Source organism: Colias croceus, chromosome 13, assembly GCF_905220415.1.
Source record: "Colias croceus chromosome 13, ilColCroc2.1".
Taxonomy (NCBI): domain Eukaryota; kingdom Metazoa; phylum Arthropoda; class Insecta; order Lepidoptera; family Pieridae; genus Colias; species Colias croceus.
In genome coordinates this window covers 8,811,606-8,838,132 of record NC_059549.1, presented here as the reverse complement: position 1 = coordinate 8,838,132, position 26,527 = coordinate 8,811,606, and the positions used below count along the sequence as shown (strand labels likewise).

The window sequence follows — 26,527 nt, the reverse complement described above, 5'->3', positions numbered from 1 at the left end:
ATATATGTTTATATGTATTATTTTATGTATTTGTAGTGTAGTATTGTATTTGTTTATTTTTATGTAGGTATATATGTTTATATATTTTTTTTTGCATTAATACTTTGTTTGTATTTTTGCACTATCCCATAATCTTCTTGCATTTCCTCTCCCGCCAGGTTGCCTGGTAGAGATTGCTGTTTAGCAATAAGGCCGCCTTTTGGGCAATTTATGCTTTTGTATTACTACTTCCTTTTGTATACTATTGTTTGATCATATTTTGCACAATAAAGAATTATAAATAAATAAATAAATAAAGATTTTTGTCATTTCATTCATGAGTCATGACTTGAAAAAAAAGGTTACATGAATAAAAGCTATAATTGAAAGTAAATTAACCATAGACCTACTAGGAAAAATATGCGATTTAAACATCTTCATAACATGTTCATAACAGGATCAAAACGTGATCAAAACACCATACAGCTGTCAGCAAACGACAATACATTGTCGTATTACTTACCATTCAGTTCTAAATCATAAAACATCTAGTAATTAATGATAATGGAGAAGAAGTGGAGAGAAGAACTGTTACAATTGCATCGTTACGTAGTGCAGGACTAAAGGAAACAATTTTCTGCACCAGAAGTTCTTTCAAAGAAATAGTCACATACGGCACTTTCAATGAAATTTCACGCCTATTGCGTCGTGATAAAGACTCATTTTCTAACAGTTAAATTCGATACATGAAAATTGCAAAAAGCGCGGGCAAATTACATTCACGCTCGTTTAAACGCGTAAATCTACAGTAAAAGGAACTTGATGGATATTTTATTTTAAATTATACTTTACATTATATTATATTTACAGTATGTATATATGTATTTTCATCCAATTTTAACAATCTCATAGCTGACTGATTATTATAAATTATTAACGTATGTTTTCAATGAATTAGAAATATAATTACGACATTGCACCCATAGATGTCACTGTCGTTTATAATTTTACAAAATTATATTAATGTTAATTTTATTTTAAATAAATTTTATTGTTTTAGTATATTTAATTACTGATAATAATTGTTAGATTACAAAATATATTAAATAACAAAATAAAGTGTTAATGATTATAGCAATCGTGTCAATTACCTTTTCGACTACCCGCATTGCTTGTATTATTATTGTAATGCATTGTAAACTGTTAAGAGGAATTAATCAGAAAATAAATTAATAAAAGACGAAAGTATGTGCATATATACTTGAATATATATAAATAGTGGTATATAAATAAAAGCGTATAAAATGAAGTAAGTACCTACTGAGTTTGATATTATTTTAAGCAACGAGTATTTTAACATCAAAACAAATGACTTTAACAATATCATTTTATTAATTTCACTTGAACTTATCAAACATTTTCTTATAAAACATTATATTATTATTTTCAGGCATGGTTAACTATGGCATTAATGTCCAAAAACGTGAGGTTAGCAATAATAAATAAGTAAAAGGAGCATTTTGAAAGAAATATTTAGAATTCCGAACATAGGATACTCCAGTTCCAAATTCTGTACGTTTTTATCAACAAAAACACAAATGGCTACCTACTATTCACAGTATATGCAGCCAAGCTATTCCTACCCATTGGTAGTAGCAGACTGGAACACAGGAATCATTCCACTACCAAGTCCGATGTATACGCCTCCAATCCAACAGATACCCATCACGTTAATCAGCCCGATTCAAATTCCTACGCTACCACAATGCCCCTACACTTATATACCACCAGAATCGCTGGCTCCTAACACATTACAAGATGTACTATTAGAACCTATATATTACACACCAGAAAGTTCACCAATAGAGGTGTACAGTGAAGCCCAATCCTCTCAATTAACAAGCGATACGCCAGCGGAAATACACGACCCGTTAGATCTGTTTTTACAATTACCCAAGGATTTATTTCCCACAGCTCGGATGCTTGTTATAGACCCGAATCCTATCATAGACGAGTTCTGCAAAATGGAAAACGTGAATGATAATTCCTCGTGGATTTTAGATTTGGAATTCGGTATACCCAGAATACCGGTTACGAGAGCGATTGCCATATACGATGTTAAGTTGAATAGTGTTCAGTGCAAGAATACGCGGAGTGCTATCCACCCAGGGTTCGAAAGTTGCAGCGAAGAATTCAAACGTGTGTTTCTCTTTTACTACGATTGTATAGTATCCACGTGGTATAGAGGCTATATGTTATTGAACTGCGATAAATCCGTGGAAAACTTCCAGTCGTGGCTGTTATTGCCTATGCAGATATTGGGCATGTGTTGGTCGTAACAGTATGATGAATGGTATGCGAAATGTATTTTAGCAATTTTTGTTTTTAATATAGAATAAGAATTTGTATTCAATTGTAAATATTTTAGCTACGATACAGATGCAATTATTTTTAATAAATTTTTTATGCATTTTAGTTGCTGTTTTTTTTATTCTATTATTTTTTTATATTCGTGACCTGTATCTATTATATGTACCTACTTAAATTCTGTGAGTTTCTTTAAGCGTTTAAGCATTTATTAGAAAAATATTGAAAAACTTTTTTTACATGGATATAAAATTCTGAATTCTTAAAAATCTTTTCATTTTTATTGAATCGTAACTAGCAAACAAACAACAAATCTGTTATTTCCTTTTTATTATTAGAATCTAATATTCTAGCTATTAAATCCTGTTATAATGAAACCTCCACAAATTCTAATGTTGCCACATAATTCATATCAAATTCGATATGCATTATTGTCAGTAACAGTAATGGACCATTGCTAGCCTATTGGGAATTTCATCAGTGCTATCTACAACTAATTACCGAATTGCTTATTTGATTATAATTAGCATTGGTTTCTAGTATGTTTAGATTATTGTGTGTATGATTCGATTGTGCGGTGAACTGTCATAGATATAACTATTATAGGAATACTAGCGGTCCGCTCCGGCTTCGCCCGTGGTACATATTCACGTTTTCTCTACATAAGAACCATCCTCGTACTTCAAGGAATATAATAAAAAAGAAAGAAATCGATTCAGCTGTTCTAAAGTTATGCGCTTACCAACACATTTTGAGATTCATTTTTATATTATAGATTGTTATGATCTTGATACAATATAAAATTAATTGTAATAGACGCGTGTTGTTGTTGTTTAGTATTAAAATTTAAAACTATAGCAGAGTTCACTTAAAGTTTTGATTTAAGGAATTTAGAACTTAAAAGTATTCTTCTTTAGATGTAACCCGACCAATGATTTAACACATTTTTTGATTATGATTAAACATAAAAGATAATATTATCAATATTACCTATGAAAAAATACTTGATGAAATAAGAAAGGGTTCAATAGAAACACAAAATTGTTCGACGATATTTAATAATTAACAATATTAATGTGCAAACAAACAACATCTTCATAGACTATTCACTCAAACAAAATGTATATATTTATTACATAATACATCACTGTCTCTAAATATGCTAAGCAATAAGATATAACAATGTGTGATTTGGTAATTTTCATATAATTATTTAAAAAAACTACCCATTTACAATAAGCATTCTATACGGTATTATATTTCTTAAAAGCAGACTATATATAATACAATTTTAGCGAAAAATTATCTTAAAAATTAAATAATAATACTGTATACAAGTAAAAGGCAAGAAACTAATGCTAATAACTATATACTTAATTAATAAATTACGATCTTATTTACATTAAACAACATTTTACATACTAATACCATTGAGATAATATTACTACGTATGGAGGAGACACCACGAACAAAATGTGTGCGCCATTTTTTTGCTCTAACTAAGTTTTACAAATTATTATCTAGTTAGGTACTTACCAATGAAAGTTATTCCTTTGCACTTTTCCGTATTATTTGTGCAATATCGTAACACACACGAAGGCATATTTGATGCGTTTCATTTTAAAACAAATAAAATATGAGCGTGCAGTTACGCCATAATATGGCGTATGTTGAGCGGAACATAAGTGATGTAGGCGGTGTCGCCTCCATATGTATTATGTATATCTCAATGACTAATACAGGTATTTATAAACCCAATAAATGTTTAAGTACGCTTTATCCACACATAATACATGAGTACATGACTTACAGAAAAACATGTTTCATATATTGCTACACATTTTTCTTAGGATATAACATTTTTTAAAGTGCGTTCTTCACCACGCACATTTCATTTTCACGTCATAGATTCATAAATGCTTGGTTCTTATAGCTTCAAAATATTTATTTGTATCAAAAAATGATTATTGCATACAAACACGTATAAATTTACACGTATCAAATGTCTTGTTCAAATAGCGTATAATAACAATAGCGCTAAATACTGTAACAATCAATAATTACGCCATTATACTAATAGATACACGTCAGGTTTGCGTTATACATATTATCTATATCTTAGATCTACGTATACATGAGGGTGAATAATATACTTACTTTAGTACTTTAGTATTTGTAAAAAAGGTTGCAATAAATGCTTTAACAATGTTCGTACTACTTAGGTATTTGGTGTCGGTTGTTCAAAACAGAAAAGGTTTACTAATTACTATAGGCAGATTTAAAAGCAAATTATAGCTATCTATTTGATTAAATATAGTTCGTGTAATATATTGGATGTTTTGTAAGCAAAAGGTGAATTCACAATATAAAAGGCGTTTATTAAGTTAAGCGTGAGTCACCGTTTTCAAGCCTTTGACACAGAATCTCGCTTGTACGAGCCTGCGTAGCCTTACGGTGGTCTATTCATTTAATAAAACGCCTCAGAAAACGTTGAATTCAATCAACATTTTTGAAGGTAACTGTCTCATAGTGTAGATGGAAACTACGTGTTAGGGCCGGTGCAGATATGACGGATTATTATTATCGAAATTGTCAAATAATATTCAAAAGCGCAGCACCTTACGCATGTGATGCTTCGATACACCTCGGGAATTAATTGTTGTTATTTGATTTTGAATTTTATTATAATGTGAACAAGGTCGATAATAGTTTAACAACGAAAAATGCGATGCGCTGCTCTCCATCATATTTGTCGGCCCTTAATGTTAAGGCTGGTTGCAGAGCTTGACGACCATCAGTGCGTACGTCAGTCGCGCTTGTCATATGTATGGAAATTCATAAAACCGTTCATAGCTAGACCGACCATACGCACGCGTATTGTCATGCGCATTAGTGTCATAGTCATACACATTGTTGATGCGTATCGTCAGGACCGACGGTACGCACTGACGGGCGGTCAAGCTCTGCAACCAGCCTAAAACACGTTTGTCTCATTTTATACCAAAGTAGTTTTACTTCGGCAAATGACAATGTCGTACGTATATTTTGTGTTTGTCCACAACCTTTATCCAGTTAGCCTCGATTGATCAAAAGTCTTTATATTAATTATATTTCAAAACAAACAAATAAATGCAATGCTTGAGCATTTGTATAACATTGCATTTTATAGTGAACAATTTTGTTCATCAAAGAAACACATACGTATAACTTTACTCCGTAAATTTTATCCCAGATAGTCACAAATTTTTAAATGCTTTCAAATCTATATTTAAAAACAAATAAATAAATGGAGCATTTGTATCATGTATTGTATTGTGAACATTTTTGTTCAACAAATAGGCATGTACGATGCATGTACGTTTGTATTATTTCGTTTGTCACGCAAACTGTATCCCTATAAGCTTCGATTGAGCAATCATTAAATGCTTTCAAAACTAAATTTAAAGACATAAAATAAATGCAATGCTCGAGCCTTTGTATCATGTTTTGTATTGTAATAATTGTGAACAATTTTGTTCAATAAATTAGCACGTAGTACGTCGTGCATTCATATATTATTTTCTTCGATGGTTTGTCAATTCTTACCTTACCTATCCCAGTTAGCCTCTCGATTAACCCCTTACCGCATACAGAGCCATATATGGACGACGAAGTTTATGAATTTTTTATAGGCTAACTATAAACAATATCTAAAAAAACTACCTTACATCTTAAACAGCATTTCATCGAGAATTGGAATGTAATTAATTTATACAGTGTAAATATTATCCATCAGATATATTATAGATTTAGTCTAGCGCGTGCGACGGTTTGGGTGCGCGGAAAAAACCGTGATTTTCAAATTAAGATTTCAATATCAAAAAGGTAAGTAGGTAAAGCCATGAAAAAAATATTTCTTCATTTTTTAGTCTTTCTAAAATAAGGTAAAACATTTGGTTAGGTTGTTTTTTTTGCTTCAATCATGTTTTTTTGTACTTTTCCAAATCTATCATATTTGGCTTCGTATGCATTCCGTCCAAAATATATTATGTCATATGTGGCTGGGTATGCATTCAAGCACAGCATTCAAGGATACTTTCACTGATTGTTCCAGTATCGATCCTAGACACTTTTATCTCACTATGCTATAAATATTATATCATCATCAATAAATACAGACTCATGCTATATGCCACTGTATGATTTTTAATTAGCCGTTTCAGAACAAATGCGAAAGTCAGGGAAAACTCTTATTACCAAAAGACGTGGTCGTCTCTCAAAAACTTAGAAACATCGGCATCTCTGGAGTCTCCTCAGTATTTCTGACTCGCCAATTACCGCAAAAAAGCTACGAAAAACTCCTGCAGGACATCTAGATTTTCACTTTGATTCTGTACGATCTGATGGGATTAGTCATTACCGAATTTGGAAGAAGAATGCCCGTCAGCTATGCCTATATTGTTCCAATTTCGTTCCTTCACGTTATGTGAAAAATATAACGTGTTTTTATGTTATAATGACAAACGTAAGTAATTGTTTTAAGCAATTTCACGAAGTATAAGTTGGCTGTGATTCTGGGTGTTATTTAGGTATCCATATAAAGTACTAACATTTCGCCCGCGGCTTCGCCCGCGTTTTCAAAGAAAACCCCGCATAGTTCCAGTTCCCGTGGGATTTTCAGGATAAAACCTATCCTATGTGTTAGTCCAAGTTACCCTCTATATTGTGTGCTAAATTTCATAGAAGTCGGTTCAGTAGTATTTGCGTGAAACAGTAACAAACAAACACATACACATACATCCACCCTCACAAACTTTCGAATTTATAATATAAGTAGGATAGGATTTATGTAAAGTATATGTAGCATATCAGTTGACTAAGCATTCAGGATACAAGCTTAAGTTTAGTTTGGGGCTTAGCAACCGTGTGTGTGAAATTAATCCGGAATATGTTTTTATTTTATTAATTAGTTACTTTTTTCTAATTGCATAAGAAGCCATATATGACAGAAAAAATACAACAAACACTGCATACGAGTCCATATATGGCGCCGTTATATATTTTCTATAATATAAGTAAATAATTTTTTTTCTCAATTTGATCTCATAATGTAAGGTCTAATAAACACTTTTTTGCAAAAAAATAATTTTTATTTCATCTCCTTAATAATTCATGCAATAAGGGGTTAAGCAATTATTGTTAAATGTTTTCAAAACTGTATTTAAAATCATGTATCATTTGTATAATGTATTGTATTGTGAACAATTTTGTTCAACAAATAAGCACTCATTATCTTGAATAATTTCACAATCACCTCCCACTAAAACAGTCATTTCATAAATTGGCGCCAAACTGACACTTATTTTTTCGTAACTTTTTTATTTAACTCGAATAAATAGTCCTGTAAAAACACCACACTTCACAGTTCATCTTCAAGTCTTTAATTTACATTATCACTCAGGAGTTAACAGTTTGAAGTATCCAAGGTACAAATTTGGATATCCTGGTACAAACGCCCGGTAAGTTGGCTTCTCCACAACCTATGCCCCAGCTTATGATCCCGGCTAGGAAATACCGCTGGTCTTTGCCTTTGACCTGGAATAAGAAAAAAATGTTCAAATTAACGATTAATTAGTTATTATTTTTTATAATATATTATATTAATATTTATTAGTTATATTATAATTAATTATAATATACTTTGTGCTGTTAAGACGGCTAAATGGAGCAAGGATATTTAGAATTCTATTCTGTTTTACGATACCCTTCTTCAAATTTCTAATCCCAAAAAAATGTGTGCGTGTACTAGTACACACGTAAGAAGTGAAACTTCTTTATGACCTTAATTTTCGAAAAATAATTTACTATATGCAACTTTACAGAAATTCGATTCGATATAGTAAGGATAAGAAAAAGATGGCGCGTAACGGAAAATTGTCACGCGTAGTAAAAAATTGTTACAATAATTTTTTTTTCAACTCGATACCCGACAACACCCGATAAAGAAGTTTCACTTCAATAAATCTTTTAAAATATGATAAGACATTTATATTATTATTATACTGTTTTACCATATGATTAACCTCTGCACGAATGTCTTTGCTCGTTTGGGACGAATATAAAAAAAAAACTAAAATACTATGATACGAATTTATTAAATAAAAAAAAATTCCACACATAAATTGATACAAAATGTTTTATTTCGACAAAACAATACAGATAATATCAATTAGTTCCCCTACAATAAAGTGGCGGTTGTCCATATTTCATGAAAAAAAATAAAAAAAAAACTGAAATAACTAACTACTATGATACGAATTTATTAAATAAAAAAAATATTTCCACACATAAATTGATACAAAATGTTTTATTTCGACAAAACATTAATACAGATAATATCAATTAGCATCCCTACAATAAAGTGGCGGTTGTCATATTTCATGAAAATGCTAAATTGACGAAACAAGGGAATTGGCAATAAAGATGAAGCAATAAAATTAGCATTTGTAGAAACTTGATAGCTGTCAACCCTTTTGTTTTATTCGAATTTATTTTATGATTATTTTAGTATAATATTATGATTGAATCATAAACAATATAGCCGCCGTAATGTTTATGGATTGAATGAATATTTTGTACATTTTTATAATATTTTAAAGAGCCTTTTTATTATATTTTGAAACGTCATAATAATATGGTTTTATGGTAATTTAGCAATAATTAGTGATACTATTTAACTAAGTTTAAATCTATAGTTATTGCGTATATTGGATATGTAATATAGATCTATTGTATTTATGTAGATTCCAAAAATTCCATTTGACCTGCACAATTTTATTGATATACTAGTTGTGCCGCGCAGTTTCACCCGCATTGCTCCGCTCCTGTTGGTCTGGCGACCGAAATAATTTTTCAAATCGGACCAGTAGTTCCTGAGATTAGCGCGTTCAAACAAACTCTTCAGCTTTATAATATTAGTGTAGAAAATCAGTTATCAGTACAAAAGTGGAACTGTTACCTGTTACAACTTACAAGTGATAACTGCGTTAAAAACAACCGACTTCAAACTTGCACTTGCAACATTTACAAAAATGCTCATAAAATAAAAAACTACTGGGCCTATCCGAATAAAATTTTTATGGGACCAATTCGACACCATCCCGCATCGAACAAAAAAGAATCACGTAAATCGGTTCAGAAACCTCGGAGTAATCGGTGTACATACAAAAAAAAACATACCGGCCGAATTGATAACCTCCTTTTTTTGAAGTCGGTTAAAAATGTAACAAGTTTTACCTGTAATGGACCTCCAGAATCTCCCTGACAGGAATCATGTCCGCCGCCCTCATGTCCCGCGCACAGGAAGATGTCGGGAATGAACTCGTGTCTCCCGGCGCGCAGGAACATCGACTTGCAGCGCTCGTTGGAAACTATTGGTACTTGCACCTGGAATTATAAATAAATAAATATTTCAGGACAATTTTCACATAAACTTTCACACTCACTTTCGCTTGTGTTATGGAAACCAGATGGCTGATAAACATACATATATAATTTTAAATTAATACTTATATATGTCGTGGTCATATCGTAGATTTGATCATTTCATGATATGAGTGGCCATTTCACGAAATGGTCGCATATCGTGAAATGGCCAATTTAGTTTGGCCACATCATGATGTGGTTTGGGCAGATCAATGATAAGAAATCGTTTCACGATATGGCCAATTAACGCACGGTTTTTTCATGAAATGATCAAAATTATTTGATCATATCGTAAAATAGTTACATTAATCGTTGGTAGAGGCGCTGCAAGCTCTGTGTTTAGGTATGTGATAAGATGGCGGCCGCTGGCGAAAATTAAATTATTCGCAGATAAAAACTTCATAATTCGTTTAATAACAATATTATGAAGAAAGTCATAGCAAAGAATTTACGACGAAGAGGTACGAGTACTATGGAAAATGTAGATATCTTATAATATGTATTTAAGAAAAAATGCGACTTAAATAAAATAATTTAAGAAACTACTGCTATATTATTATAATTGTTTGTTTTTTAAAAAGCGATCCGCTTCTGGCACTCGCCGGCCGCTGCCGCGGCACGCTCGCTTTGCTCGCTCGGCTCGTGCGTTGTTTATCAAAGTGTAACCTAACCTAACCTAACTGGTTTCTATTGCAAAAACGATTCGCTTCTGGCATTCGCCGGCCGCTGCCGCGGCACTAACTTAAATGACATTAAACATGTTTTTATAATATAGTTATTCTGAAATTTTTTAATATTTTATGTACTCTTTATATTTTATACGATCTGGCCAAATGTGGATGACCAAATCGTGAAACGTTGACGATTTAACGATCTGATCAAACTATGTTGGCCATTTCACGATATGCGACCATTTCGTGAAATGGCCACTCATATCATGAAATGATCAAATCTACGATATGACCACGACATATAGATAACTAGTGGTCCGCCCCGGCTTCACCCGTGGTACATATTTCGCAATAAAAGGTAGCCTATGTCCTTACTCGGGTATCAAAATATCTCCATACCAAATTTCATACAAATTGGTTCAGTAGTTAAGGCGTGATTGAGTAGGTAACAGACAGACAGACAGAGTTACTTTCGCATTTATAATATTTGTATGGATTAACACCCAGACACAAAGAAAATATCTGTTATATATATGTATATGTTAATCACACACATATTTGCCCACACATATTTGAAACATGGAATATATAATAATTGAAAATAAAGGCTTTGTCGTTTTTGAATATATTGATTTAGAAAGTGAAGTTCTGTATTTTCTTTTAGGCTTAGGGTTCTATATGAAAATCTAGTTGTTGGATATCCCTATGTGAGATTAAATGCTTTTGTTAAAAACACTATTCACTACAATTAGTTCAATGTTCAATAATTGTCTTAAAATATCGTTCAATTTGCTGCCTTTCTATTTTATTCTGTAAAAAAATATGTGCGACAAAATGCCGCCAAAAAATACCTCTTTAAGTTTAAAAAAGTTCCTTTAGGACATTTACTCACCTCTTGTAAAATAGATGGCAGAACGCCTCCCTCCGACAGTCTCCCCCAACCCGTAACTGTAGCAGTCTCCCCCACAAGCAGATCATCAGTCGCCGGCAAACAAATTGGCGCTATATGGGGAGCAAATTGCACAGGAGCATCCAACTTTACAAGCGCCAAATCATATTCGTATGTGAAGAAATTATACTTCGGATGTACTGCCTTTCTGGCTACACCACGCTCTACGTAAGGGTACTGTTCTGATACAGAGGAAAAGTCGAACTCGCCGACGCGGATTCGGATTGCTGATGTTAGCAGACTGGAAGGAAGGTGTTTCGTAAGTGATAGTGGGAAATAATGGTACTTTAAATTTTTGTATAAGTGAAGTATTTATGGTTAGTGGTTCTGTCTGTTGGGCAATAATGGTAAAATCTCTACTAATATTATAAATGCGAAAGTAACTCTGTCTGTCTGTCTGTTACGCTTTCCCGCTTAAACCTCTCAACCGATTTTGATGAAATTTGGCACAGAAAATCTTTAGACCATGAGAAAGAACATAGACTACCTTTTATTGCGAAATAAGTACCACGGGGTTTTGCTTGTTTACGCTGCGATGTAAGAAGTTTAGTTATCGTATTTGAAGATTTAGTATAAGATTTAATTTTAAAATTAAGAGTTTTCAAACCATGTATTCTTTGTTGGAAATTCAAAATAAAATAAAAATAAAATTTAAACATGTGTCACGATCACAAATAATATTATGTTTTATAAAGTCTTAACATTACATTCACTAGCTTATTGAAAGTTAACCTCAAAGAATATCCTGTAGGTTTGGAAATCTTACTAACAAGTAATGAATAACAGTAATTAATCACACTAGAAATATATTACATCAATCCACAATACTGGGTACAGACCACCAAATCGGTCTGTACGTCACTCACTCATCAACACAGTGTCCAGCTGTAGCAATCCAGCCCTCATTGATAATGGCTCCACCACATCTGTGTGTGGAGGAGAAGCCAAAGAACGAGTTCCGTCGAACGGACACCTGCCAGGGCCAGCGCCCGAAGGTAGAGTCCTTGCCGCCCATGATGCGCGAGTCGGGACGGGGCCACATTGATGTTACACCGCATTCTGGAATTAAAAACAAGTCATATAAAGAAATCTTGGTCTATTTTGTTTGGCCTTTTACTACTGATGAGTGTAGTGAAAATTTCTATATTATATGTGTACCTAAATATTATTAATTCATATAATATTACAACTAATGCTTCGAATTTGACATGGCTAATAATAATTAAGAGGATTACACATTTGAAGTAAAATAGTTACAAATAAATTTATATTGACTACAGTTTAAAAACATTGTATAATTAACAAAATGAAATACATTTTATTCCTATCTTACGAATCACATTTAAAATAAAATTACTAAGGTCCTTTTGCAATGGAAGAAAATAGACAAACGGGCTCAATGTTAATATCTTAAATCTTCTCTAAAAATATAAATTGCCATATTATTTTAAAATTAAAACCTTAACATACTAACCCACACTACTCGTCGCGGCTGTAGTGTGTATAGTCGGCGCCGTGGTATCATCAGTCTTGTTAATCATATTCATCATTGGGTCCTTCGGCTTCATGTAGTTCTTATGCGGTTTGCTTGTAGTTGTAGTGAACTTCTTGGTTGGTTTTGGTTTGCCTGGTTTCTCCCAGTTTGAGGGTCGAGGCTTGGTTATGAATGCTGGCTCGGTTGTAGCTTGCCAGTGCATTGTGTTCACATTGTTAGGCCTGGACATTATGTGCGCTGGAATAGAAATAATTAGTAGATTAATATTGTAAATATTTATAATACAGGCAATAATGAATAGTTTGAAACAAACAATATCTGTTAAAAAGAAATGTGTCAGCATCATAAGGATTTTCTTCGTGGGTTTATCACTACATCTATACCTACTACTATTATAAAGTTGAGTTTGTTTGTTTGAACGCGCTAATCTCGGGAACCACTGGTCCGATTTAAAAAATTATTTCGGTGTTAGATAGCTCATTTATCGAGGAAGGTTATAGGCTATAATATATTATCACGGTCCGACCAACAGGAGTGGAGCTACGGGGGTGAAACCGCGTGGAGCAGCTAGTAGTATAGTATAAAACAAAGTCCCTTTCTCTGTCCCTATGTCCCTTTGTATGCTTAAATCTTTAAAACTACGCAACGCGGTTTTTTTTAGACAAAGCGGGCGAAGCCGCGAGCTTTTACTACATATACAATTTCGTTGATAAAAATTTATACTACGAGTATTAGATTGTTTGTTTAAAATTTACCGCCCAAGTTACACATTTTTAAATTAACGCTATCTGTTGAAGTACTTATGAACTATATAACTATACTCACCTGAAGAAATACTGTTTTCAGCGTGTTGTTCCGACACGGCCATAGGTCGCGCACCCGGCATTAGGCTAAGACTAGAAGAGATTTTGTTGTGGGGACTAGCTTCCACATCGCCGTTCGGCCTATTTACATTTTGGTACTTATTTACACTGTTATACGTTATTTTATTAACTATATCACTATTTTGTTCGCTATTTGATTCTAGATTGCCGACTGGCAGGTTAAGTTCTGGCGGTCTATAGTTATATGATGCAACGCCATCTATTGGTTTCGTCATGAACGAGGGCCGTTGCGTTTGTGCCGTGGGTCGAGTCGGTGCCTGCGTTACTTCGGTAGGTGGCGCTGTATACGGTTTGTCTGTGATGGTGACTGGACTTGACGTTTCTGAAATAAAAAAAAGATGAATAATTAACACTAAATGCTAAATAGTTAAATACATATTTTAATATTATTGTCTTCACAGATAATAATGAAACCTTTACTACTATTTGTGAAATTATTACTAAGCGCATAAGACTGATAAAGAAATAATATATTATTTAAGCTAGAGAAACTTTAAATTTATTTCAATGTAGAGTGTTTTTGTAGGATCAATAAATAATTATTTCCGGCTACTTTATATCATGTTTATGCATGCATTAAATTAACATTCAAATTAAACTTGAAATTTGAAAAGCAAACAACAATAATTATAAAATAAATTGCAATATCTTCCAATTTTAATTTAAAATTTAAATCCACCGACCTTCTATAACAATAGGCTTGTCTGGCAGTCGACAGCAAGATCCGAACATAAAGCCATCCACACACACGCCTGCATGCTTGCCTCCAACACGGTTGCACTCCTGCACCCACATGCACGCACCACGCGCGCCGCCAGCCACGCATGATTTGCGCGACATCTGATAACCTGAAAAATATTGATTTAATTATTTAATTACCTTTTAATAAAATATAAGAAATTATTAGAATGAATTAATTTTAGTAATTTGCATCAAGACCAAGTGTACAGTGTGTACCTAGTACGTGTACAAAACAATTTTAAAACAGCGCCACCTATGAGAGGATAGCCAGAGTTTTATATTAGTGCCATCTATGAGTGAGTAGCACAATATGAATTTCATGCAGAAATTACTCTAGAAGAAAATGGAAAACAGATGTCACTAGTAATAGTAAATTAAGCAATCCTTGTTATATTAAATTAAAATTTAATATAACTAGGATTATATTTTATAACAAGAAAAATAGTGACTTGTACAAATAAATAGATTGAAAAAAAAATCCATCATCCAATTAAAAATAAATAGCTCAGAAACACTACATAAAATTATATTATAATATATTATTTTTTACATTTTTATTATTAAATTATAATATCTACCTTGATGAGCTTGAAGCTTAAAAAAACACGAAAATTCTCGGCTTTTCGCAAACCGATAGGTAGATCATCATTCATGTTATATAGAACTTCATAAACTATACAAAACTTTATTACAAATAGCTTCTAAAACTACAAAAAGGAAAAAAATGTAATATTCCAATAACATTTTGCATGTTCGATAACAGAAAATTATCAATTCGCAAGCGCTGTTCGCGCCCAGCGTTCTATCAGCACAGATAATAAATATAATACAGACTAAATAAAATGGGCTTAAGCTTTGGCTAGACACTCACGGACTTTCGCCGGGTGTCGGCTGTCGCGTGCTGATCGCATCACTGATGCTACCGATGAAGGAGCTTATTGTAAGTCATGAGTTTCAGCGGTTTTATTAAATTTGTCTGTTATTTTATTGTTAAAATTTTGTTGGTAATGTTAAACTCAATGTCATTCTGGCGCCGGGTAACAAAATGTGGTTTTGTTTCTAAAATAAATAAAAAATGTTGTGTGGTTTTATGAAACCACGGTAAAAGTGAAACTGTTCGAACGGTTCCGAACACTGCTTTGTGTAGCGCATGTCGCGTGCCGAGTAGGTATACCTACTCGGCAGCCGCGATACACGCGACATGCGCTACACAGACCAAAAATTTTGAGACGATGTAATAAAAGTTTCACTTTAAAAAGGTTATATTTTATTTAAAATCTATTTTATACTCATCCCAATATTACATAGTACCTACCAACTATGATAAAGTCAAAGGTTTTATAACGAAAAATATTGCGTGCCTGTTTTTTTTTTAATAACAAAATTTACTTACGTCTTACATTCATCAAACATGTTTAACTTAGTTAAGCCTTGCTCAATCTAGTAATATTTTATTGTTATTTCTACCAAGGCAAGCCGCTTTAAACAATCCCGCAAGCAGCTGTCAGAGACATCACACAACGTATGTCCCCGCTTAATTGAACATACCTCGCAATTTGTTCCTGTGAGTTCCTACCTTAAACCACGAGAAAGATAAACGGTAGTTGCTCCTTGTACGGCACACAACATATTCTGTTCAATTTATTGCTGATGGAAATTATTTCTCACTGAAAACGGAACCTGACCTGTCCTGTGATAAATGAACAATAAAACCTTTCTATATTTCAATGCGCTTGACCATCGACAACAAGAAATGTGCGCGGTTTTCTTTAGCCTGTGGAAATGGTAGGTAATAAGATTAGCACAGCTTATATTATAATCTGTGAATGGTACGATAATAATGTACCATAGATAATAATAATATAATAATCACCACATAATCACAATAGGTAATAGTATTATAGGTATTATCTTTGCTAATACTGTAGATTGTAATTTGTAATAACGAGGATTGTTTCAATTTGTTTATTTTCTCAGAAATAAGTAGATAAGTACTTACTAAATTAGTAAAATTACAAAATTATTTTTAAAAATTAATACTTGAAACTGCTTTGAATTTTAAATAATTTAATTTGTTCAATTAATTATTATAACAGTGTCGAGGGGCAATATCTGTTTATTCATTATTTATCTGTGTCTAAAAAGTGACCTCGAAAAAAAAGAAAAGGCTTGACGACTCGTCAATGACGAGAAGAGAATCCATTGATTTCCTTTATACGTATATATAAGAATATGAAATAATAAATAAATACAAAGAGGAAGCTTCGGATATAGGGCTCATTAAGGATTTAAATAGTTTTAATTTTATACAATCTTTTTCAGAGAAATAACAGATGATAGACTATTTATGCTGTTTTTTTTTCATATGATAAACTCCCTGGCAATTTATTACAATCATGAAACCTCATCGGGATTATGTTGTTAATTAACCAAAACTTCTGTTTACCCACTGTATGAATACCTATACCATATTAACGACGAATTAAATAACTTTATGGCATGACAAAATTACATAATATGGTTACCTATTTAATCAGACAAAGCATTTAAGTGACCTTATCCATAAAAGCATAATACGTAGACACTAGAAATTTTCCTCACAAAGCTTGATAATACCATTAGTCTTTAACTTGAATTGATTTTCCTTGAACATGATCGTTATTTCACTTCGCATTAGGGTTTATTTTCGTCTAAACGTAGAATTTTAGGCCAAAGCAGATAGCCTAATAGTAAATTCAGTAAAAGATTCTTATTTATCGTAGAATATTGGAGAAGCTTTGTTTTGTAACTGAATTAATAGTTAAAGTTCCGAAGGAAGAGGTTGAAATGTTTTGGCAGAAGGGTAAATCGGATTTTCTTGTAATAAAACGTAACTGGGTAAAGAAACGTCTGTCACAAAACTTTCAAGTCTTAGATATTCACTTGTTGCTTTATTTTGTAACTAGCGGTCCGCCCCGGCTTCGCCCATGGTACATATTTATTATTTCGCAATAAAAGGTAGCCTATGTTCTTTCTCAGGGTCTAAAGATTGTCTGTGCCAAATTTCATCAAAATCGGTCCAGTAGAATGCGTGAAAACCATAATTACAAACCTTTCCTCTTTATAATATTAGTATAGATAGGTACCTATTATATAAATTTATATAAAGAATAGAAAAAATTCGATCACGACGCGGGACGCCTTTCCTTTCGCGCCATTCCGGGGCGGATGCCTCACCAACTCATTTTTTCTATTCTTTAGAAATTTATATTTATAAAGCATTTGAATGCCATAAAACCAAAAAATATAAATTCAGGTACCTATTATATACTTAGATATAGATCTACTAGTATTTTTTTTAAATAATAAAAGTCTTTATATAGGTACTTACATAGATTTTTCTCGTTCTAACTAAGTATAATACCTATATGGCGTGAATTACGATGGAAAATAAAAAATAGGTAACTATTCGAAATAATGACATGACTTACGTTGTACGTAGATATAGGACATAGGTACGATATTAATTATAATATTGAGATAGTTAAATAGTAAAATGACTGCAATTTTATATTTCAGATGAATTATGTCCATCAAAATATGATAAATATTAAATTGTAATTGAAATATAAAATACAGAATCAATTCATCGTAAATAAATTCGTAATGAGTATGAAATTTCAATCCTTTGAACATCTACAAAGAAGATAGTGATTTCAGAGTGAAACCTTTGAGGAATATTCTGGAATAAATGAACTTCCGATAACGAGGTGGGTTTTATGTAAATAATCGTCTTTACTCACAGAAACTTTAATATTTATTGCTTCAAAGGTTTACGGAAAAGTGGTTGATGAAACATTATGATGATTTATTGTGAACGTATATTACTTTTAAAAGTAATATACGTTCATATTATAGATTAGTACATAGATAAGTACATTCTATATTCTAAAAAATAAATATCTTCCTTTCTTTTCCTCATTCGTGGAAAAGCGCTAATATAATCCCTCTCCCCAAATCTAAAAATCCTTCTACCCTCTCCGATTTTCGTCCTATATCTATATTACCTTTCCTTTCGAAAGTCTTAGAGCGGTTAGTACAGCAGCAACTCTCAAGATTCCTTAACAAAAACAACCTTCTCAATCCTTTCCAGTCCGGTTTCCGTCCGGGTCATAGTACGGCCACTGCGTTAGTCAAGATCACAGACGATATTAGACTGAGTATGGACAAAAGGCAGCTCACAATACTTACACTACTTGACTTTAGTAACGCGTTTAACACAGTTGATCACGATGTTTTGTTGAGCTTGCTACGCGTTTCTTTTAACATGTCACCGGCAGTGATTAATTGGTTTAGCAGCTATCTCGGGGGCCGCCGGCAGCGCATTCTACTGGACGAGTGTTACTCATCCTGGTCTGATATTACTTCTGGCGTTCCTCAGGGTAGTGTGCTGTCTCCCCTTCTTTTTTCCTTATTTATCAACTCCATTGCTTCGAATATTTCCGGTCTCTACCATATGTACGCGGACGATTTGCAAATTTATTGTCATTCATCACTTGAAGACCTAAGTGGGAAAGTAGCACTCATGAATGATGATTTACGTACCATTAGTAATTGGAGCCGCGACCATGGTCTATGCATTAATCCGAAAAAATCGCAGGTGATTATTATTGGGAGTCAGTCGCTTATATCTAAAATTGATTGGTCCTCTATGCCTAAAGTTTGCATAAATAACACTGACATTCCATACAGTTCCACCGTTAAGAGTCTTGGTGTTTTTATTGACGAAACTCTTTCGTGGACAAATCAAATTAAAGGACTGAGGAAAAAAGTATTTGCAGCAGCTGGCTCTCTCAGACGACTCCGAAACTTTCTACCTATTCCCACTAAAATTGCTCTTGCTCAGTCCCTTCTCCTATCCCTGTTTGACTACGCAGATGTCTCCTATCCTGATCTCCTCCAATTCCAACTTGATAGTCTTGAGCGTCTCCAGAACTTCTGTGTGAGATTTATTTTTGGTCTACGTAAATATGATCACATTAGTGAATACCGCACAAGACTCAAGTGGCTCCCTGTCAGACTCCGCCGGGACTCTCATATCCTTAACCTTTTGTACTGCATCCTTTTCTGTCCAAACACGCCTTCCTACCTAAAAAGTAATTTCCAATTCTTGAGCTCCTCCACCCGTTCCCCACGATCCTTTAATAAACTCCTGTTGTATGTTCCTGTTCATAGATCTAATTTCTATGATAGCTCCTTTACGGTTCGTGCTATCAAGCTGTGGAACAGTCTGCCCGACAGTATCAGAAGAGCTGAGACACTGAATGAGTTCAAAAAGCAAGTATATAATTACTATTTATCTTTATGAAATGTATATTTGTGTGTATATGTATATTATTTTAATATGTAGTATACTCATTTATTTAACTATGTATAGTATATTCTTATGTGTATATATGTATAATTTTATTATAAATTGTGTTGTGCACCATCGACCTCAATATATTACGTAATTCTCATGATCCTTGACCTAAGGTTGCCTGGAAGAGATCGCTGTATTAGCGATAAGGCCGCCTTTTTGTACTTTTTTTCTATTTTCTGTGTTTTTTTGTTATTATTTTGTTACTGGTGCAAATAAAGTATTCATTCATTCATTCATTCATTCATTCATTCATTCATTCATTCATTCATTCATTCATTCATTCATTCGTTATCTTCCTTTCGGCGCCTATCCTAGAAATGTCAAATTACTTATATCGTAACTGCTAAAATGCAACTTTACTAACGACTTAAAAAAACGTTTCACTGCGTGATAATTATAATGTTACAAGCCTATTACGACTATGCGTTTTGATCACTTTGCGTCTGTTTTTTATAAGTTAAGCCAAAAAAGTTGCTATTAGATATTGCCAATTCAAAAGGGAACTCACTGTTCAACTAAGTCACGTGAACAGCTACTTCAATAACAAACACACACATTCAACAAGAACGCATGACTGGTCCAAATCGATAGCGAAACTATGGGAATGGGTGTAACCTACTCCTTTGCTTTACATAAATCAACAAGTGAGACAGAGTAATTGAAGATGGTAATAGCTTGATTAATGTTGCGGTACAGTTTCTATATAAATTGATAAGCAGCAAAATCGATTTTCCTTTTAAAATTAAGGACAGTTTTGAATGTGAACGGTAATAAAATGTGATAAGGTCTCATGAATTCTTACTCCATTTATTTTTTATTATACGACACATTTGTCTCCATCTTTTATAAAATACATTTACGTAACTATCATTATTCTACGATAACAAATGAGTAACTCATACGTAGCGTTCTCAAAATTAGGTTGCAAAATTCTCATTTTCTCTGAAAAATACACCAACGTTTGCCAACAATGGGTGTTATTTACGTAAAACAAAATACATTGTTACAATATAACGAAAGTAAACAAATTGTATGTAATCATATGTTACACAAGTTGGAGACAAACTGTGTTGGAAGTTTTATAAATTAAGGTCGTGTACTTCATGCCCCAGAAAATATTGCAATGTGGTAATGTGTTTAGAAAATTTTGAATGCACAATGTAAGTTGGAGTTCGCAATATCACGGTAAGCTTTCTCGTAAAGCGAAACGGTGGACACAGTAAATGTTCACTTTATTTCTCAATTTAGCTTCGAACAAAGTATCCTTATAAACAATAAAATTTGATATTCAAAGGTATGTCCCAAGTCAACATTTAAATGAATTAGTGTTTCATTTAGTAGAATAAATAATAATAGACGCTTGGCGAATATTCGTAGCTATAAATAAACACTTTAAAATTACATGAGCGCAATTGATTCTTATGCTTACTTAATTAAAATTCTTTAACTTTTACAGCGTCCTTATTTCAGAATTAATTTTACAAATGCGTCAACGTATAAGTAAATGTACAAAATTCTCGTACTCAGAATTAGTTAAGACATATCATTTCAGGTGATTGCGTAGGTAAAGCAAACCATAATCACGGTAACAATAAAGATGTAACCGACCACTTCCCATACGGCACGAGGAAATAATTCTTTTGTCACCGTTGCGACACAATTTCATTCATACTTCCGAGTTTCATATCCGTATATTGTTTAAAATTATCATCGATGTAAAGGAAATAAATCTGTGCCTCCAGTGAATAAGGGAGTAAGACGAGTTATTCCCTTTGGTTTTTATTGCACCATTGGATTCAGCTCGTCAAAATACACAACATATCAAAAGGTCATATCTCTAGCTGCATCCTAACCCAGTTTTTCGAATGACCCAAACGGTATAAGTAGGGTGTGATAAACGGTATAAGTTACCTTATCCATCATTTTAGGCAATCGCAAAGGAACTATTCGTCTCGAGTCAAAATAACCCACGAACACAAAGACATATGTGTAGTTATACTTTTTGAATAAAGACTTAATTCATTTTGTTCCATCCGTGCTAACACTATTTTAGTATAAACGCATTTGTGTCATTTTTCTAACATGAGCATAAAGGAACAACTCTTAGTGTCATTGGTTCAAGTGACGACATGAGACAGTTTTGCATTAATGCCGTGTTACTATTGGTCCATTTGAATACTGCACGGAAACAACGGACACTATTCCTTTTTGCTTAATAATATTTTTCAATCTTTTTTTATTTATCAGTTAACTTGGGATACTAATAATATTTCTATGGAAATTAACTATTTTTTGCAATAGATATTAAAAATACAGTTTTAATTAACACATTAAGTGCTAATATTATACTCCTAGTTTATATATAAGTACACAGAACGATAATTGAATCATCTAAAAAAAGCCAACAAAAATGTTAAACTTATATTTTCTTCTTATATTTGGGTAAGTTTTATAAAAAATAACTAGTTTTTAATCTTTTTTATTTATTTAATCTAACTACAATAATACTATAATTATAGACGCATAGAAAAAAAAAAATTATAACCAGTCTTGACAATAATTATGAATATTGTGTTCTCTCTCATATAGCGTTTTAGCCACTGTAATTTGCCTTTTTATAGGAAAAAAATCCGCAATATCGAAACTATTTTGGTCCTGCATTATCGTAAACATATTATGGATACTCTGGTACCATATATTTTGAAAAAATTTGGATATTGTCACGTAGAGTCTCTTCAAGTCGTATTTGCATCCAAGGCACCTTCAAATCTGTGCTTAATTTTTTCATAAAATCTTTGCGGCTCATTGTTTTTTCTTTATTTATCTATATTATTTTGATATTATAAGATATAATTCCATCTCATGCCGTAAAATATTGCCACTGACCACCTATAACTTTCCCTGTAAGGTAACTGAACATACCTACAGGAATATGGTTTTCGAGCTTCTCTTATCTCTTAATAGTGCTTGTATCCTCAATGTATAACCACCATGACATATTCGGTTTTTCTCCAGACAACATCTTCAGCCACCCAATCCTCTTGCTTGGAGTCCAAATCCAGCGGAGGATAATAATCGTCATTTACTAAAATTGAAGGTTTTTCGTCCTAGTGTTAAAGTTTTCTGGATCCTATTTTATACTTAATATATAGTATATAATACTATATCATGTAAAACGTGACTTGGAAAAAAAATATTCAAATAAATCAACACAAAATAATTTTTTTAAACAATCGTAAAAGTTACGAAAAGCCCAATTATACGTCAAAATGACGTACAACATCGTCTTTACTACAAAATGGCGGAATTTACCTGGATGAGCCAACTATGTACTGCTAGGTCTCGACGGCTAATGAGTTGTTTCTGGATTTCGAAGCGATTCGATGGTAAATATAGAAAAGACAAAGTTATTTCGCCGCGGTGTACATTAAATTTACGTAGATTGGACTTCTAGGGTTAAATGCATAAACACCTAAATGTTGTTTTGTTTTTATTATATCTAATAACGATAAAAAATCCGTTGATTTTATTCGTTTTTCAAACTACGTGCATGGTTGTTCCACTAAAAGGCCTCAATTGAGTCATAAAGTACACAAATTTCAAGCATAATAAGTCGCATCATTTCTATAAAACCAAAACTGGCAATAATATAAGTCATGTTATGCGACTATGAACATAGTGCATTAGGGCATAAGTCGTTATATTGCAAAGAGCAAAAAAAAAATTATGTGAATACATAGAGTTATTCCATGAAGTACTCGTTCATAAGGCCACAACTACAAAAAAACACGAAAAAAGTATATTTATGGGGTTGTTACAATATCTGTTCATATGTAAAACTAAAGTCTAACATCATATCTTACCCATACAAGCTTAAAAATTTGAAGTTATAAAGATTTAGTGTTGATATATAGTTTTTTGTCTCTCCTGAAAAGTGCTGTTTTTGAGTTATTCCCTTATTCACTGGAGGCACAGAAATATAAAGGTAAGATTACTATAGTTTGTCTCGAAATAATAAAATTGTTTATCTATGTCATCTGAAAACATCGAGAAAAATATCCAGAACGTTCTACGACTTGACTAAATCTTCACTAAACTAAAACCATATTCATTCCACTTAACCTGAAACACAAAATTAGTTGACAATGCAATAACGTGAAGTACCTACAACTAAATTAGATTGAAGCGGAACAAAAGACGTCATTGTTCTTATCGTGCTTACTTAACAACAGTAATATATTAAACAAATAAAATGTAACTCAGAGGAAGAACAAGAAAATCATACACAACGTAAAATTCACTTCTAAAGTATATTTACTGGGAATTGAGCTTATTTTTTTTGAGCTGACGCAAGCCTTACTATGTTTCTTTGTCAGTTTGTCACACATCCACTTTGAGAAAAGTCCTTTGTCATAATGTAATTCTGACGTGGAAAATGTGCTAGCCTTGCAGGAAAAGAAATGTTTAATGAACGTGATCAATCTGCTAATACTAATATAAGTACGTATAAGGATTTTTTATGCTTTTCTTAAAATGTGCAAGAAAATAATGGAGAGACGTAAAACAAAACTGAAACAAAGACGTTGCATTTGTTTACGTTTCACCACAGGGATAGAAATTGTTATCAAAATTTGCAGAGGAAAATGGATGAAACCATTTGCCGTCTGTCAGGAGTTTAATAGTAATTTGCTGAACGAGCCACAAAACCGCCCAACCCCCTACACAAATCTCTGAAATTCAAATTTATAACAACGGGTTTCACATCCGGGACGCATGTAAAATAAAAGAGCAGTAAGTAGGCCAGCTCTAAGCCCAGTAATGATTCAAAACCAGTAGCCATTAGGATCTCACGTACCGTTAAATACCAAGGACGCGCGAAACATTTGAGATGCCAGCAATGTACTACGGGATTTCACGGTATACTCGATTGTAATTTGTCATTAGTCAAATCTATAGATAACTCGTGACAGTGGCATGAAAATTGTGGATGTATCAATTATATTTAACGAGGTATCGCTGTAAGTTAGGTGTTATATTGCTTGTAAAAAAATAATACAGTTATGTTTTAATAAGAGAAAATAATAAAGTACCGAGACTCTTTTTAGGTTTATAAAACTAAGAAAGCTTTCGGGGAAAGATTGAAAAATGGCACGATATCACAAAACTATAATTACCAACGATAGCCCTATAATAATAATTATTATAATATACAAAATATAGTTTAAACTCGCTAGGAAATCCATGTAAATCTAACCTCACGAGATATATTATGTACGACCCACAAAACTATTCGCCGAACTTATAGTAGGGGACAGATGAGCTAATAACAAGTTGCATGACAAAATAGCTGCATGTTACCGAAGAATGTTACTCCGAGTAGCTATTAAATCTTAATATATAGGGATTTCAATTACTATAAAATAACTTGATACAGTAATAACAGAGCTTACGTTACTACCGGGTCACAGCTGCTTAGTTTAATTAATATTATGAGTTAACAAAATAGATTTATAGGTAGTATTTTTGTTTTTGTAACAAAATTATTCATCCATCGATCAAAGCCCGCTTATAGCTAAATTATTAACAAAACGACAGGCCAGCTGATCCAACGTAATCGTATAAAAATTTGGGAACATTTATTTAAAAATTCGAGTGCTTATTCAAATTGGCTATATTTTGAATAATGGAAAATATGACAATCCATCCAGCCTTTCGAAAATTTTCGTTTACAGCTATTATTTTCTCTTTGTTTTATAAATTTTAAGTATGATTCTCCAGCTTCATGTATCAAATATGCATGAATAATCATAAAAGACAATGAACAGCCTTTTTTTTTATTTTTTATATGAAAGAAGGCAAACGAGCATGTGGATCGCCTGATGGTAAGCAATTCCACAGCCCATAGGCATCTACAGACGTGTCCGAAGATGTGTTGCCGACTTTTTGAGGTGGAGGTATATTCTCTTTTTAAATGCCTCGATGTCATAGGCGTTCGGGAATATCGCCGAAGGCAGGTAAAAGCCTGGAGAATAAACATCTAATTTTTCAAAAAAACAATTTGCTTGAAATCCTTTACCTAAATTATTATCATAATAAAATTCGACGGAACCTCAGTAACATTGTATTAAGACTTCTGAAGAAGTCGTTATTTTTACAAAACAATTAATTGATGCCCAAACGTAAGCGGAGCCGTGCCGTTATATTATACTCATTAGAGTTGATGTCATCATAATATACAGCTATGCTTTTTGTATCGACGTCCATTGAAGTAATTGTTCGTTTTTCTGTATGCTGTTACGAACTATGACGGCAATGTATAATAATTATATTACAGGAAAGAAAAATACATGATTTGGTATATTATAATTGTGATTTAAACCCGTATTTGGATGTAACAAAGTAGAATATAATGATTAATTGAAAAGATGCACTATCTATAACCAGTTATTTCATAATTTTTTCAAATACACTTCACATACTTAGTTAGCCTGTAATAAACTCAAACATCATTACTTTTATTTAATTTTCAAAACGCAGTGTGTAATAATTATAGGATATATAGTCTTCCTTTCGTAA

At 32.7% G+C, this 26,527-nt stretch overlaps 2 protein-coding genes and 1 long non-coding RNA gene across 3 annotated transcripts in view; 2 read left to right on the top strand and 1 right to left on the bottom strand.

The window, feature by feature from the left end:
- Positions 1-1,435: 1,435 nt before the first annotated feature.
- On the top strand, positions 1,436-2,416 carry LOC123696787. Its single transcript, XM_045643154.1, has one exon. It carries the CDS (start codon positions 1,578-1,580, stop codon positions 2,316-2,318), a length of 741 nt encoding a protein of 246 aa, XP_045499110.1. The 5' UTR covers positions 1,436-1,577; the 3' UTR covers positions 2,319-2,416.
- A 3,545-nt stretch (positions 2,417-5,961) lies between these two features.
- On the top strand, positions 5,962-7,468 carry LOC123696795. The gene is made up of 2 exons (XR_006752123.1): positions 5,962-6,210; positions 7,322-7,468. It is a non-coding gene; the product is annotated as an uncharacterized LOC123696795 (long non-coding RNA).
- A 292-nt stretch (positions 7,469-7,760) lies between these two features.
- LOC123696794 (serine proteinase stubble-like) overlaps positions 7,761-26,527 on the bottom strand; it is an 89,504-nt gene continuing 70,737 nt past the window's right edge. The window contains exons 4-10 of the mRNA XM_045643162.1: positions 14,493-14,657; positions 13,751-14,131; positions 12,905-13,162; positions 12,297-12,489; positions 11,374-11,671; positions 9,622-9,771; positions 7,761-7,920 (exon numbers count right to left, since the gene is read on the bottom strand). Of these exons, the coding sequence (XP_045499118.1) occupies positions 7,783-7,920; positions 9,622-9,771; positions 11,374-11,671; positions 12,297-12,489; positions 12,905-13,162; positions 13,751-14,131; positions 14,493-14,657 (1,583 nt within the window). The 3' untranslated portion in view covers positions 7,761-7,782. The remainder of the gene's footprint in view (positions 7,921-9,621; positions 9,772-11,373; positions 11,672-12,296; positions 12,490-12,904; positions 13,163-13,750; positions 14,132-14,492; positions 14,658-26,527) is intronic.

What these genes read in the sequence shown, in the direction of transcription:
- LOC123696787 (XM_045643154.1), top strand. Translation starts at nt 1,578, where the DNA reads ATGGCTACCTACTATTCACAGTATATGCAGCCAAGCTATTCCTACCCA.